General features: G+C 42.6%; 1 protein-coding gene across 1 annotated transcript; it reads right to left on the bottom strand.

Annotated features, from left to right (window-relative positions):
• Positions 1–504: 504 nt before the first annotated feature.
• Positions 505–2,492, bottom strand: LOC116974959 (gamma-crystallin S-1-like). The gene is made up of 3 exons (XM_033023580.1): positions 2,458–2,492; positions 2,121–2,363; positions 505–846 (listed from the first exon to the last, which is right to left on the bottom strand). Exons 1-3 carry the CDS (start codon positions 2,464–2,466, stop codon positions 571–573), a joined length of 528 nt encoding a protein of 175 aa, XP_032879471.1. The 5' UTR covers positions 2,467–2,492; the 3' UTR covers positions 505–570.
• Positions 2,493–12,078: the final 9,586 nt, after the last annotated feature.

Here is a 12,078-nt window from a genome sequence, read left to right as displayed (position 1 = left end):
GATCAGCTCTGGCTCTGATGTGATCCCTCTAAATAGCCCAAACATATTTTTGTACCTTTGATTATTCATTTTGGTGAGAACAATGAAGAACAATGAAGAAGTGTGGCACGGGGGCGTAGCGGTAGATTTACTGCTTTACAGTGCCAGAGTCCCGGGTTCGATCCCAATTACAGGTGCTGTCTGTATGGAGTTTGTACGTTCTCCCCGTGCCCTGCGTGGGTTTTCTTCGAGATGTTTGGTTTCTTCTCACACTCCAAAGACATACAGGTTTGTAAGTTAATTGGCTTGGTACAAATGTAAATTGTCCCTAATGTACGTAGGATAGTGTTAATGTGCAAGGATCGCTGGCTGGTGCGGACTCGGTGGGCTGACGGGCCTGTTTCTGCGCTGTATCTCTAAACTAAACTAAACTAAACTAAACTAAACTAAACAACACATGGTGACATTATGAGAGACCATCTATCTTTAGACTTTCAATAAATTTGCGGATGTAAACAGTAGTGAAGTAGAGATGTTTTATTGTGGCGATAAATATTTTAACAAGATAAATTTGTGCCATGCAATAACAGATTAGAAGTCCCTCATGCGCCTGAAAGACCCGATGGTGGAGTTGTATCCGCCCCAGTCATTGTATTTCCTGTACTCCCCGGGTCTCATGAAGTACTGTCGGCCTTTGTAGTTGGGCTGTTCATAGAAGATCCAGTAACCATCCATCACTTGGCAGGAGTGAATGTCACGGTTACGGAAACGATCGTAGACGGAGGGACAGTCGTCCATGAATTCCATCGTCTGTCCTCCAAAGTCAGGCCTCTCGTAAATCTTCATCCTGTAGTTTCCACCTCGTTGCTGTAAAATAAATATGATTGTAATTGGGGTGAAACACAAACGCACATTTGGTCCAAGATGAGAAAACAGCCTAATAAGGACGGGAATATTCCAGAGACTAGTTGAAGTCTAAAAAACGAGATAAAGTGAGATAATCTGCTGGACAGAGTGACAATGTCAGGTTTGGCAATAATGAAATGCTGCTATATAATGTTATTTGTAATGATATTTTGAATATTCATTTAGTATGTGGAGGTAAAGTGTGAAGTGTAATGTAGGAATATAACCAACAATGAGATTAAAGATGAAACTATTTATCAGTTAAAATTATTAATTGAATTTTAGGCTTGTAGCCAGTGTTCACTGCCACGTAATCTTATTTTTAAAGAGTGAAATATGTGAAACAATAAAAAGAGAAAAGACAAAAAATTCACAAATATATTTGAGGTAAATGTCTGATTAAGAGCTGCCCTTGCAGGATTAGTTAATGCAGTATAGTATATCCTGTAAATTTATAAAATAAGAATTAACATATTAATTTATAACAAATTTATCAGCAATATCTAATTAATGTTTCCACCAATAATCATTGTGACTCGTGCAATAATCTAATGTAGCCAGCATAAGGCACACACTTTATTATCTCTCCAAACAAGCTATAGATCATATTGGGATTTAAAACTCTCTTTGTGTGAAGTATCAGTCAGTTTCACGTTACAACCGTTACATAAATAAGCACAGTTTGATGGACCAAACACACTGAGAAATTCATGTTCATATGTTCATAAGTGATAGAAGCAGAATTAGGCCATTTAGCCCATCAACTCTACTCTGGTATTCACCCATGGCTGATCTACAGTATCTCTCCCTCTCAACCCCATTTTCCTGCCTTCACCCCATATCCCGTGAAGCCCTTACTAATCAAGCATCTGACAATCTCCGCTTTCAAAATATCCATTGACTTTGCTTCCACAGCCTACTGTGGCAATTAATGTCACAGATTCACTAATCCCTTTAATTCTGAGGCTTTGACCTCTAGTCCTAGACTCTCCCACTAGTGGAAACATCCTCTCCACATCCACTCTATCCAATGTAAATTTCAATGAGGTTTTCCCTCATCCTTCTAAACACCAGCAAATACAGGTCCAGTGCCTTCAAATACTCAACATTTGTTAACCCAATCATGAAAGAAATGGCAGCTGAAGGATTGCTATTGAGGAACTCAATCTACAAACACAATGATCAGCACCTGGTACTGATGTGTATGGAATATAGCACGTCAAATTATCACTCACATGTGGGTAGCTGCGACAGGACCTGATGTTGTCGTTGAATCCCATCCAGCGCTGGTAGTCAGGATACTCCCCCCTGTTCAGGACATACTGGTACCCCATGTAGTTGGGTTTCTCGTACGCCACCCACCAGTCACTCTCCACACGGATGGAGTTACAGCGGCTGAAGTAAGGGGACAGGTCGGCACAGTCGGTGCTGCACTCATGGTGCCGACCCTGGAAGTTCCTGTCCTCGTAGAAAATGACCTGTGGGGAGAGAAAAATAAATGTCTGTAAGTTAACAGTTCATCCCAGGAGATTTGCAATGTAATAGAATGCAAAAACACTGAGCTCTCCTTGCCTTTCCCATTTTGAGTCCAGTGAGGTTAGAAACTGACTGAATGTTTCACAGCCTCATGTCACTTGGTATTTATACTGTGTGCATAATAAAGACAGCAATGGGTTATTCTTTTGTCATGACAATGAATCACTACTGAAAATCAGCGGAAAAATAACCGCACACTGCGCACAGTGATGGAAGAGAAGCATTCGAAAGGCACCTGATGTGTCATTGATTCTTCCAATTGTGTTTTCATGTCACTTTATTTGTAATCTGAACAAAAGAGTTCTGGAGCATTCACAGCTCCGAATCCTGCAGGTCTGTTTCATACGATTTGATGAATCATAATGTGGTAGAATGCTCAATTCTACATTACGTCAAACATAACTGTAGCCGATTATTTTATTTATTAATTTACACGTGACAAGTTGTGTATAATAGTAAGATTGGATTTGGTTTTGTGTAGTTACAGCGTGGAAATATGCTCTTCGGCCCATTGAGTCTGCACCGACCATCGATCCCCGCACACTAACACTATCCTACACACCCACTAGGGACAATTTAGGTGGTATCCTCGAGAGTGCAGATGGTTATCAGGAAATTACAGCACTATCCTGAGCAGCTGGGCAAATGGGCTGAGGAATGGCTGGTGGAGTTTAATGCAGATAAGTCGAAGGTGTTGCATTTTGGGAAGTCTAACATTGGCAGGACCGACACAGTGAATGGTAGAGCCCTGGGGAGTGTTGTAGAGCAGAGGGATCTTGGAGTACATCTACATAGTTCCTTGAAAGTGGCATCACAGGTAGATAGGGTGATAAAGACAGTTTCTGGTACTCTGGCCTTCATTAGTCGGAACTGAATATGGAAGTTGGGATAATATGTTACTGTTCGTTTTTGTGTGTCTTTTGTTTTAAATCCCAAAGAGGATGTGGGCCCTGGGGTTAATTTCATCTTTAATGCTTATCTTTATCCTATCACAGGGCAGCACAGTGGTACAGTTACTGCCTTACAGATCAGAGACCCAGGTTCGATCCTGACCACAGATGCTGTCTATACGGAGTTTGCACGTTCTCCCTGTGAGCGCATGGGTTTTCTCCAGGTGCTCCTGCTTCCTCTCACGTTCCAAAGATGTGCAGCTTTGTAGATGAATTGGCTTCTGTAAATTGTCCCTGGTGTAGTTCAAGTTCAAGTGAGTTTATTGTCATGTGTCCCTGTATAGGACAATGAAATTCTTGCTTTGCTTAAGCACACAGAAAATAGTAGGCATTTACTACAAAACAGATAAATGTGTCCACATACCATGATATAAATATATACACACATGAATAAATAAACTGATAGTGCAAATAACAGAAAGTGGTTGGTAATAATCAGAGTTTTGTCTGAGCCAGGTTTAATAGCCTGATGGCTGAGGGGAAGTAGCTATTCCTGAACCTGGTTGTTGCAGTCTTCAGGCTCCTGTACCTTCTACCTGAAGGTAGCAGGGAGATGAGTGTGTGGCCAGGATGGTGTGGGTCTTTGATGATACTGCCAGCCTTTTTGAGGCAGCGACTGCGATAAATCCCCTCGATGGAAGGAAGATCAGAGCCGATGATGGACTGGGCAGTGTTTACTACTTTTTGTAGTCTTTTCCTCTCCAGGGCGCTCAAATTGCTGAACCAAGCCACGATGCAACTGGTCAGCATGCTCTCGACTGTGCACCTGTAGAAGTGTATAGGAGAGAACCAGTGTGAACGGGTGATCGCTGGTCGTCATGGACTGGTTGGGCTAAAGGGCCTGTTTCCACTCTGTATCTCTAAACTAAAGTGAACACAGCAGTGGCAGTGGCACCTGTAACCATCTGACAGAGGCAAGCCTACAAGCTGTACGTGCTCATTCACTAGGGATTAGAACACTTCACAAGAGTTGTACATGAAGATTAAATGTGCAGATGGTCCTGTAGTGTTGTGATCCAGCGAGAGGACTCTAGGTAATAAACCTTCACGTTGTAATTCTTTGCAATTTAGAAAGGTATTTGTACTGGACATACGACTGCAACATCCAAATTAGACATGTTGTACTCTCTTCACTTCTGGCTCCTATTAAAAAACGCTGACAAGTGTCTGAGCTGGACAATGAATTAGTTTTTTTTTTGCTAGGGGATGCTGAAGGTAAATAGCTGTACACTGGTGTAATAACGTGCTTGGGCAACTTGCTGAGTCAGGGTTAGAGGGAGCGTCACTCTGAATCACTCTGTGTCTAACCCGTGCTTTGGGAGTGTGTGAAATGTCTGTGCAGAAGGAGATTCACACTGTATCTAACACATGAGGTCTATGGAATCTCTCGTCATCCACCATTTCAACTCCCCTTCCCATTCCCACACTGACCTCTCTATTCTGGGCCTCCCCCATTGCCAGAGTGAGGCCACATGTAAATTGGAGGAACAGCTTCTCATATTTCCCTGAGGTCGTTTACAAACATTGAACATTGAATTCTCTCATTTTAAGTAACGTACCTCCAACCCCTCCTCTTCCTCCCTTGCCTCCTTTCCGCCCACTATTCATTTAACTCAGCTCTCCACATTGTTTCCCTCTTGAGATCACACCTTCCCCAGCCAACACTGGGCCCACCAGGCACCACCCTGCGCTGAGCTCATTGTGGCCGGCCCTTATTAGTCCTGGTCTTTTCTCACCTCCATCTCTCCCCCCCACCCCACCCCCCACCGCCCCCAACCCCGACTTTCCGTCTGAAGAATATCTTGGAGAATGCAGGGGTGAGGGTTGGGGGGGGGGAGGGGGGGGCAGGTGGAGTGGGTGAAGTAAAAATGATAAAATATGTTGAATGTCTCAGCCATCTTGAATGTGAACAAATGTGTGACACAGGGTCACAGCGGTAAACCTGCTGACTTATAGCACCAGACACCGGGGTTCAGTCCAGACCATGTGTGTTGTCTGTACGGAGATTGTACGTTCTTCCTATGTACCCCGTGGATTTTCTCCGGGTGCTCCTGTTTCCTCCCGCACAATACGTACAGGTTTGTAGGTTAATTGGCTTTGGTGAAATTGTAAATTGTCCCTAGTGTAGTAATGGATAGTGCTAGTGCCGGCGCAGACTCGGTGGACCAAAGGGCCGGTTTCCATGTTGTATCTCTAAAAAAATAATATTGATGAGATGGATTTCTGGCTGAGGACATTCCTCAGGCCCAAACTCAGAAATCGCCTTTTAATATTTGGTAAGTTTCAATGAGGACACCCCTCATCCTCCTAAACTCCAGCGAGTACAGGCCCAGTGCCGTCAAACACTCATCATGTGTTAACCCACTCGTTCCTGGGATCATTTTTGTAAACCTCCTCTGGACCCTCTCCAGAGCCAGCACATCCTTCCTCAGACATGAAGCCCAAAACTACTCGCAATACTCCAAATTCCACCGACCCTGGTTGTGTGGCAATAAATTCTATCTATTCTATCTATTCTATTTTAAAGGTGCCTTGTAAAGCCTCAGCATCACATCCCTGTTTTGTATTCTAGCTCTCCTGAAATTCATGCTAGCATTGCATTTGCCTTCCTTACTACAGATTCAACTTGCAAATCCTGCACCAGCACTCCCAAGTCCCTTTGCACTTCTGACCTGAATTCTTTCCCCATTTAAAAAATAGTCTATGCCTTTATACCTACTCCCAAAATGCACGACTCCACACTCTCCCAACCTGTCTAAGTCCTTCTGCAGTCCCTGTATTTTCTACGCTACCTGCCCCTCCACCTATCATCCCTATCATCTGCAAACTTAGCCACAAAGCCTTCAATCCCCTCATCCAAATCATTGATACACAACGTGAAAAGCAGTGACCCCAGCACCGACCTGTGTGGAACACCGCTAGTCACTGGCAGCCAACCAGAAAAAAAACAACTTCATTGCCATTCTTTTGAAGGATTTGGGCCAAATGCAGGCAAAGGGGACTAGCTTAAATGGGGCATCTTGGTCGCCATGCAGGTGGGCCCAAGAGCTGTATGTCTCTATGATACTAAACTAAGAAACTTGAGGAATCACAGATTTGTTTTAACAAATGATGTCGGTGGGATATTGTCCTTCCCACTGTCAATACTTCCCTTTTTGCCGCAAACTTTGTGGGACAGCAACTGGAGAATCTCCCAGTACTTTGTTTGAATATGAGATCAAGAGTCAAGAGTGTTTTATTGTCATGTGTCCCAGATGAAACAATGACATTATTACTTGCTGTAGCACAAAAGAATATGTAATCATAATAAATAATGTAAAAATGCTTATACTCAAATTCTGGAAAAACGCTCCTATACCAACAGTAAATATATGGATTTCAAATATGTTCTAAACACTACACCTGGAAGATATGAGACTCCTCCTCGCAGGCAAAGCAGATCACTTCCAAAAGACGTGGTCTGCATTTATTGACTTACTACAAGTATAAGGTGCAACAGTAATTTAAAAAATAAATGGTGCCAGGATCTGGTAACGTGGGATGAAAAATATGAAGTTGGTATATCCCTTTTTGCGTGGTTTTTTATAATAGAGCAATTGTTTCTCTTTCTTTCTTTCTTTTCTAGGGTCTATTTCTTAACTTTCTTCTCTAACTCTTTCTAATGGGCTTTTTTTTAAAAAACATTTTCTCGCACTATCACGACTCTTTCTCACTTTCCTTACTTCCTTTATTGCTATTTTTCTTAAAGCTCAAAAAATGAAGGGGCATAACAAATGTAATAAGATTTATGTGGCGTGTACTACTGTAACTTATTGTACTTCTAATTAAAAGAAATAAAATAATAATAATTTTTTTTTAAATAAATAAATAATGTGACAAAAACTCAGGAAAAACCCAACAATAACAGTGCAATAATATTAATAATAATAATAATAATAATAATAATAATAATAATAATAATAATAATAATAATAATAATAATAATAATAATAATAATAATAATAGTCTATTGTAGTTCATAGCTTATGAGGTTTTAGTGTTTAATAGCCTGATGTTTGGAGGGAAGAAGCTGTTCCTGAACCTGGACGTTACAGTTCTCATATGTGGATAAATGTGAGGTTATCCATTTTGGTGGCAAAAACAGGAAAGCAGACTATTATCTAAATGGTGGCCGACTAGGAAAAGGGGAGATGCAGCGAGACCTGGGTGTCATGGTACACCAGTCATTGAAAGTGGGCATGCAGGTGCAGCAGGCAGTGAAGAAAGCGAATGGTATGTTAGCTTTCATAGCAAAAGGATTTGAGTATAGGAGCAGGGAGGTTCTACTGCAGTTGTACAGGGTCTTGGTGAGACCACACCTGGAGTATTGCGTACAGTTTTGGTCTCCAAATCTGGGGAAGGACATTATTGCCATAGAGGGAGTGCAGAGAAGGTTCACCAGACTGATTCTTGGGATGTCAGGACTGTCTTATGAAGAAAGACTGGATAGACTTGGTTTATACTCTCTAGAATTTAGGAGATTGAGAGGGGATCTTATAGAAACGTACAAAATTCTTAAGGGGTTGGACAGGCTAGATGCAGGAAGATTGCTCCCGATGTTGGGGAAGTCCAGGACAAGGGGTCACAGCTTAAGGATAAGGGGGAAATCCTTTAAAACCGAGATGAGAAGAACTTTTTTCACACAGAGAGTGGTGAATCTCTGGAACTCCCTGCCACAGAGGGTAGTCGAGGCCAGTTCATTGGCTATATTTAAGAGGGAGTTAGATGTGGCCCTTGTGGCTAAGGGGATCAGAGGGTATGGAGAGAAGGCAGGTACGGGATACTGAGTTGGATGATCAGCCATGATCATATTGAATGGCGGTGCAGGCTCGAAGGGCCGAATGGCCTACTCCTGCACTTAATTTCTATGTTTCTATGTTTCATGTCCTGTACCTTTTTCCCAATGGCAGTGGTGAGATGAGTGTGTGGCCAACATCTCTGATGATGTTGGCTGCCTTTTTGAGGCAGCGACTCTGATAAATCCCTTCGATGGTGGGGAGGTCAGAGTCGGTGATGAACTAGGCAGTGTTCACAACTTTATGCAGTCTTTTCCGCTCCTCGACGTTCAAGTTGCCGAACCAGGCCATGATGCAACCAGTCAGCATGCTCTCTACCGTGCACCTGTAGAAGTTCAAGAGAATCCTCATTAATGTACCGAATCTCCGTAACCTTCTCAGGAAGTAGAGGCACTAATGTGTTTTCTTTATAATGGCATTAGTTCGCTGGGTCCAGGATAGATCGTCGGAAATATGCACCCCCAGGAATATGAAGTTTTTGACTCTCTCCACCATCGTCCCATTGATGTAAACAGGATTATGGGCCCTCAACCCTCCTCTTCCAAAGTCCACAATCAGTTCCTTGGTTTTGCTGATATTGAGAACCAGGTTGTTGTGCTGGCACCATTTGGTCAGTTGGTCGATAAGTGATGTACAAGAAAGAATGTACAAAAAACTGTCTGAAGAAGGGTTTTGAATCAAAACCCGCTGAGTTACTCCAGCACTTTATGTCTTTATGTGTTAGCCAGCATCTGCAGTTCTTTGTTTGAACATAATACTTTCCCTGTGAGGTTAATTCTGTCTGTCGCATTCAGTGATAATGTCAGAATGCTGGGATGAATTGTAATTATCACAATATCCAATTTTATTTTCCATTTTTGAGAGAGGATGATTGGTTGGGCCTCTTATAATTTTAGAAATAAAAGTGGGAGCAGCATAGAGAGAAGCTTCAAAAGATGCATAGGAAGGAACTGCAGATGCTGGTTTACCCCAAAGGTAGACACAAAATGCTGGAGTAACTCAGTGGGACTGGCAGCATCTCCGGAGAGAAGGAATGGCTGACATTTCGGGTCCAGTAGGGTGAAGAAGGGTCTCGACCCGAGACATCACCCATTCCTTCTACCCAGAGATGCTGCCCATCCCACTGGGTTACTCCAGCATTGTGTGTGGATATTCACAACATGTCAATCTGGGTAGATAGGGATAAGACTCAGAACAGGTCGCCTGATGATAGACATAGGAACACATAGGAAATGCATAAATTGAATGAACAGGTTCCTCATGGTTTAGGATTTGTTTATCCTGATGAAGGTTTAATGCACCCATACTAATAATTCAGCAGTTATTGTTTTTCTACAATTACCAATCATATTTATTGAGGAGGCATGAGCCTGGCTTCTGACTGCTCAATGGCCTCTTCCCCCAAAGATCATAACCCATTCTCCAGAAACCCCACAATTCCTTCCTGCTAAAGCATTCTTCTTTGGTGTTGCTGAGTGTCGTGATGCTCAAAATATGACATTTCTTCTCAATTAATCTCCAGGCTTTGGTATATTAGATATTTCAACGTGTAATAATGTAAAAGGTGTTCTGAAAACAGATGCATTTGCTCCACTTATTCGTCTCGTATCCTTGCCCTTGGTATCATGGAAAAAGAGAAAGATTTCACAGAGAAAGCTATTTCATCCTGAAAGAAGATGTGAATAGAATAGAATAGAATAAAATGCCTTTTCTTGTCATTCAAACAGACAAGGTTTGAACGAAATTTCATTCCTGCAGTCATGACCAAGACACACACTTAACACAGTTTACACAAACATACATCACAGTGAATCCCCAACACCTCCTCACGGTGATGGAAGGCAAAATTCTTATCTCTTCCCTATGTTCTTCTTCCAATATGTTGTGTATGAGAATATGATTTGCATATTTGAATGACTTGCGCGATTGTACGCATGTGCGACGGACTCAAGATGGCGATAACAATACAACCAGCATGTTAACTACTTGTGTGTTCCGAGTTTTATTTTGAGTCCGATTCCAGCACAAATACATAACAATTTGGCGACGAGGATGGGATCTCACTAACAGGAACAATATTGCAGTCGATTTGCGGTTTTCTCACGATCGGACATGAAGTTAAAGATGAGTTATGTATTTGAAAAATTTGCTGCAAAATTAGGACTGGAACACACGATCGCCATTGAACAAGCAGTACTGTAGTGGTGCAGCGCAGCTCATTGAATTAGCCTAGACAGCAGAACATCAACAGTGTTCGCTTGCCTTTAACATGCTAAGCCAACCGAACTATGTAACCCCACGCGACCCTGCCAGTGAATTAGCAGAGAATTATGGAGCGAAGGAAATAGACAACGTTTTGGGCCGAAACCCTTCTTCAAACCAGCATTTTTGTCTACCTTAGATTTTCCAGCATCTGCAGTTCCTTCTTAAACAATTAGCAGAGAATTATTGAGTTTCCAGTGCCGTGCAGCCCATGGCCAAGTCCAGCAACCGCCACCAACGACGAGAAGCCAAGTTTTCAAGAGCAGACCAGCGCCGGTGATAACGTTAGAATGACACATCGTTAAGCGGTGCAGCCCTGATGCGGTCAACTAGCCTAGCCGTAGATCTACCGTGTCGCCCAGCCGTAACGTCGCCTAGCCTGAATGTGAGATGGTGCCAGCAGTAGCATCAGGCAGCAAAGCCAGCCCGTGAGGCCAGCCCGAGTAGTCACCGATGCACCGGAGTTCTGAGAGTTTGGTCTACAGTCAAGTTGACTGGTAAATTCATCGCAGCAAGATCTGGACTTTACGAATTCAGTGGTATGGATCAATGATGAATATAAAATTAGAGGATATATGTTGTGCATGCATGTATATGGCGTGAGATATGGTAAATTGGATAGTTATATGGATGGGAAAGGAATGGAGGGTTATGGTCTGAGTGCAGGTATATGGGACTAGGGGAGATTATGTGTTCGGCACGGACTAGAAGGGTCGAGATGGCCTGTTTCCGTGCTGTAATTGTTATATGGTTATATGGTTAAATGTGGCATTTGCTAACCATGTTTGAAGTATCTGTGTTACCCAATTGAATGCAGTTGGAGATGAAACAAAGCCTTCTATTAGATCGACTCCAAGATTCAGAGTAAGCAGCCTAGACCTAACATCGATTAGTATACGAGAGAAAAGTTGGGATTATTTGGGCTAATTAGTGTCCAGCCTCGATTGGTGATCGATAATTCCTCTGTGATTTTGTTAAGGTTTGAGGACATTGTGTAGGAGGCTGGCACATTGTGTAACTGAGTAGTAACAGAGAGACTTGGTTCACTTCAAATGATATCACTTCAGAAGAGAAGAAAAGAGCATTGTTCCTTCCTGGTTTGGGAAGCAAGGCACACAAATGAAACAATCCCTCAGTTCCTAGCAAAGTTTCAGCAGTTAAGTGATTGGTGTAATTTTAAGGAACTGGAGAATATGCGAAGAGATAGATTTCGCATGCTCGATCATAGCTGTTATGAAACCGGATGGAAGAATGAGAGTCTGCGGCAATTACAAGCTCACAGCAAATAAGTTGCTGAAAGCGGAACAGTATCCACTTCCAACTTTGGAGGATCTCCTGCAGAAACTAGAAAGAGGAGCCAAGTTCTCTAAACTAGACCTCCCCCATGCCTATCATCAGATAGAGTTAGGCCCTGAAGCTCGGAAGTTCACCACAATCAATACGCACAAAGGTCTCTTCAAGTATACCAGATTACTCTTTGGGATATCCAGCGCACCAGCCATGTTCCAGAGTACAATAGAGAGCCTGCTAACGGATATTCCTATGTGCAAGCCATATCTTGATGATATCATCGTCAGCGGAAGGACTGGCGAAGAGCACCTCAGGAACGT

Source organism: Amblyraja radiata, chromosome 7 (assembly GCF_010909765.2).
Source record: "Amblyraja radiata isolate CabotCenter1 chromosome 7, sAmbRad1.1.pri, whole genome shotgun sequence".
NCBI lineage: Eukaryota > Metazoa > Chordata > Chondrichthyes > Rajiformes > Rajidae > Amblyraja > Amblyraja radiata.
The sequence above is the reverse complement of the archived record's forward strand: the minus strand, read 5'-3'. Positions and strand labels throughout refer to the sequence as shown.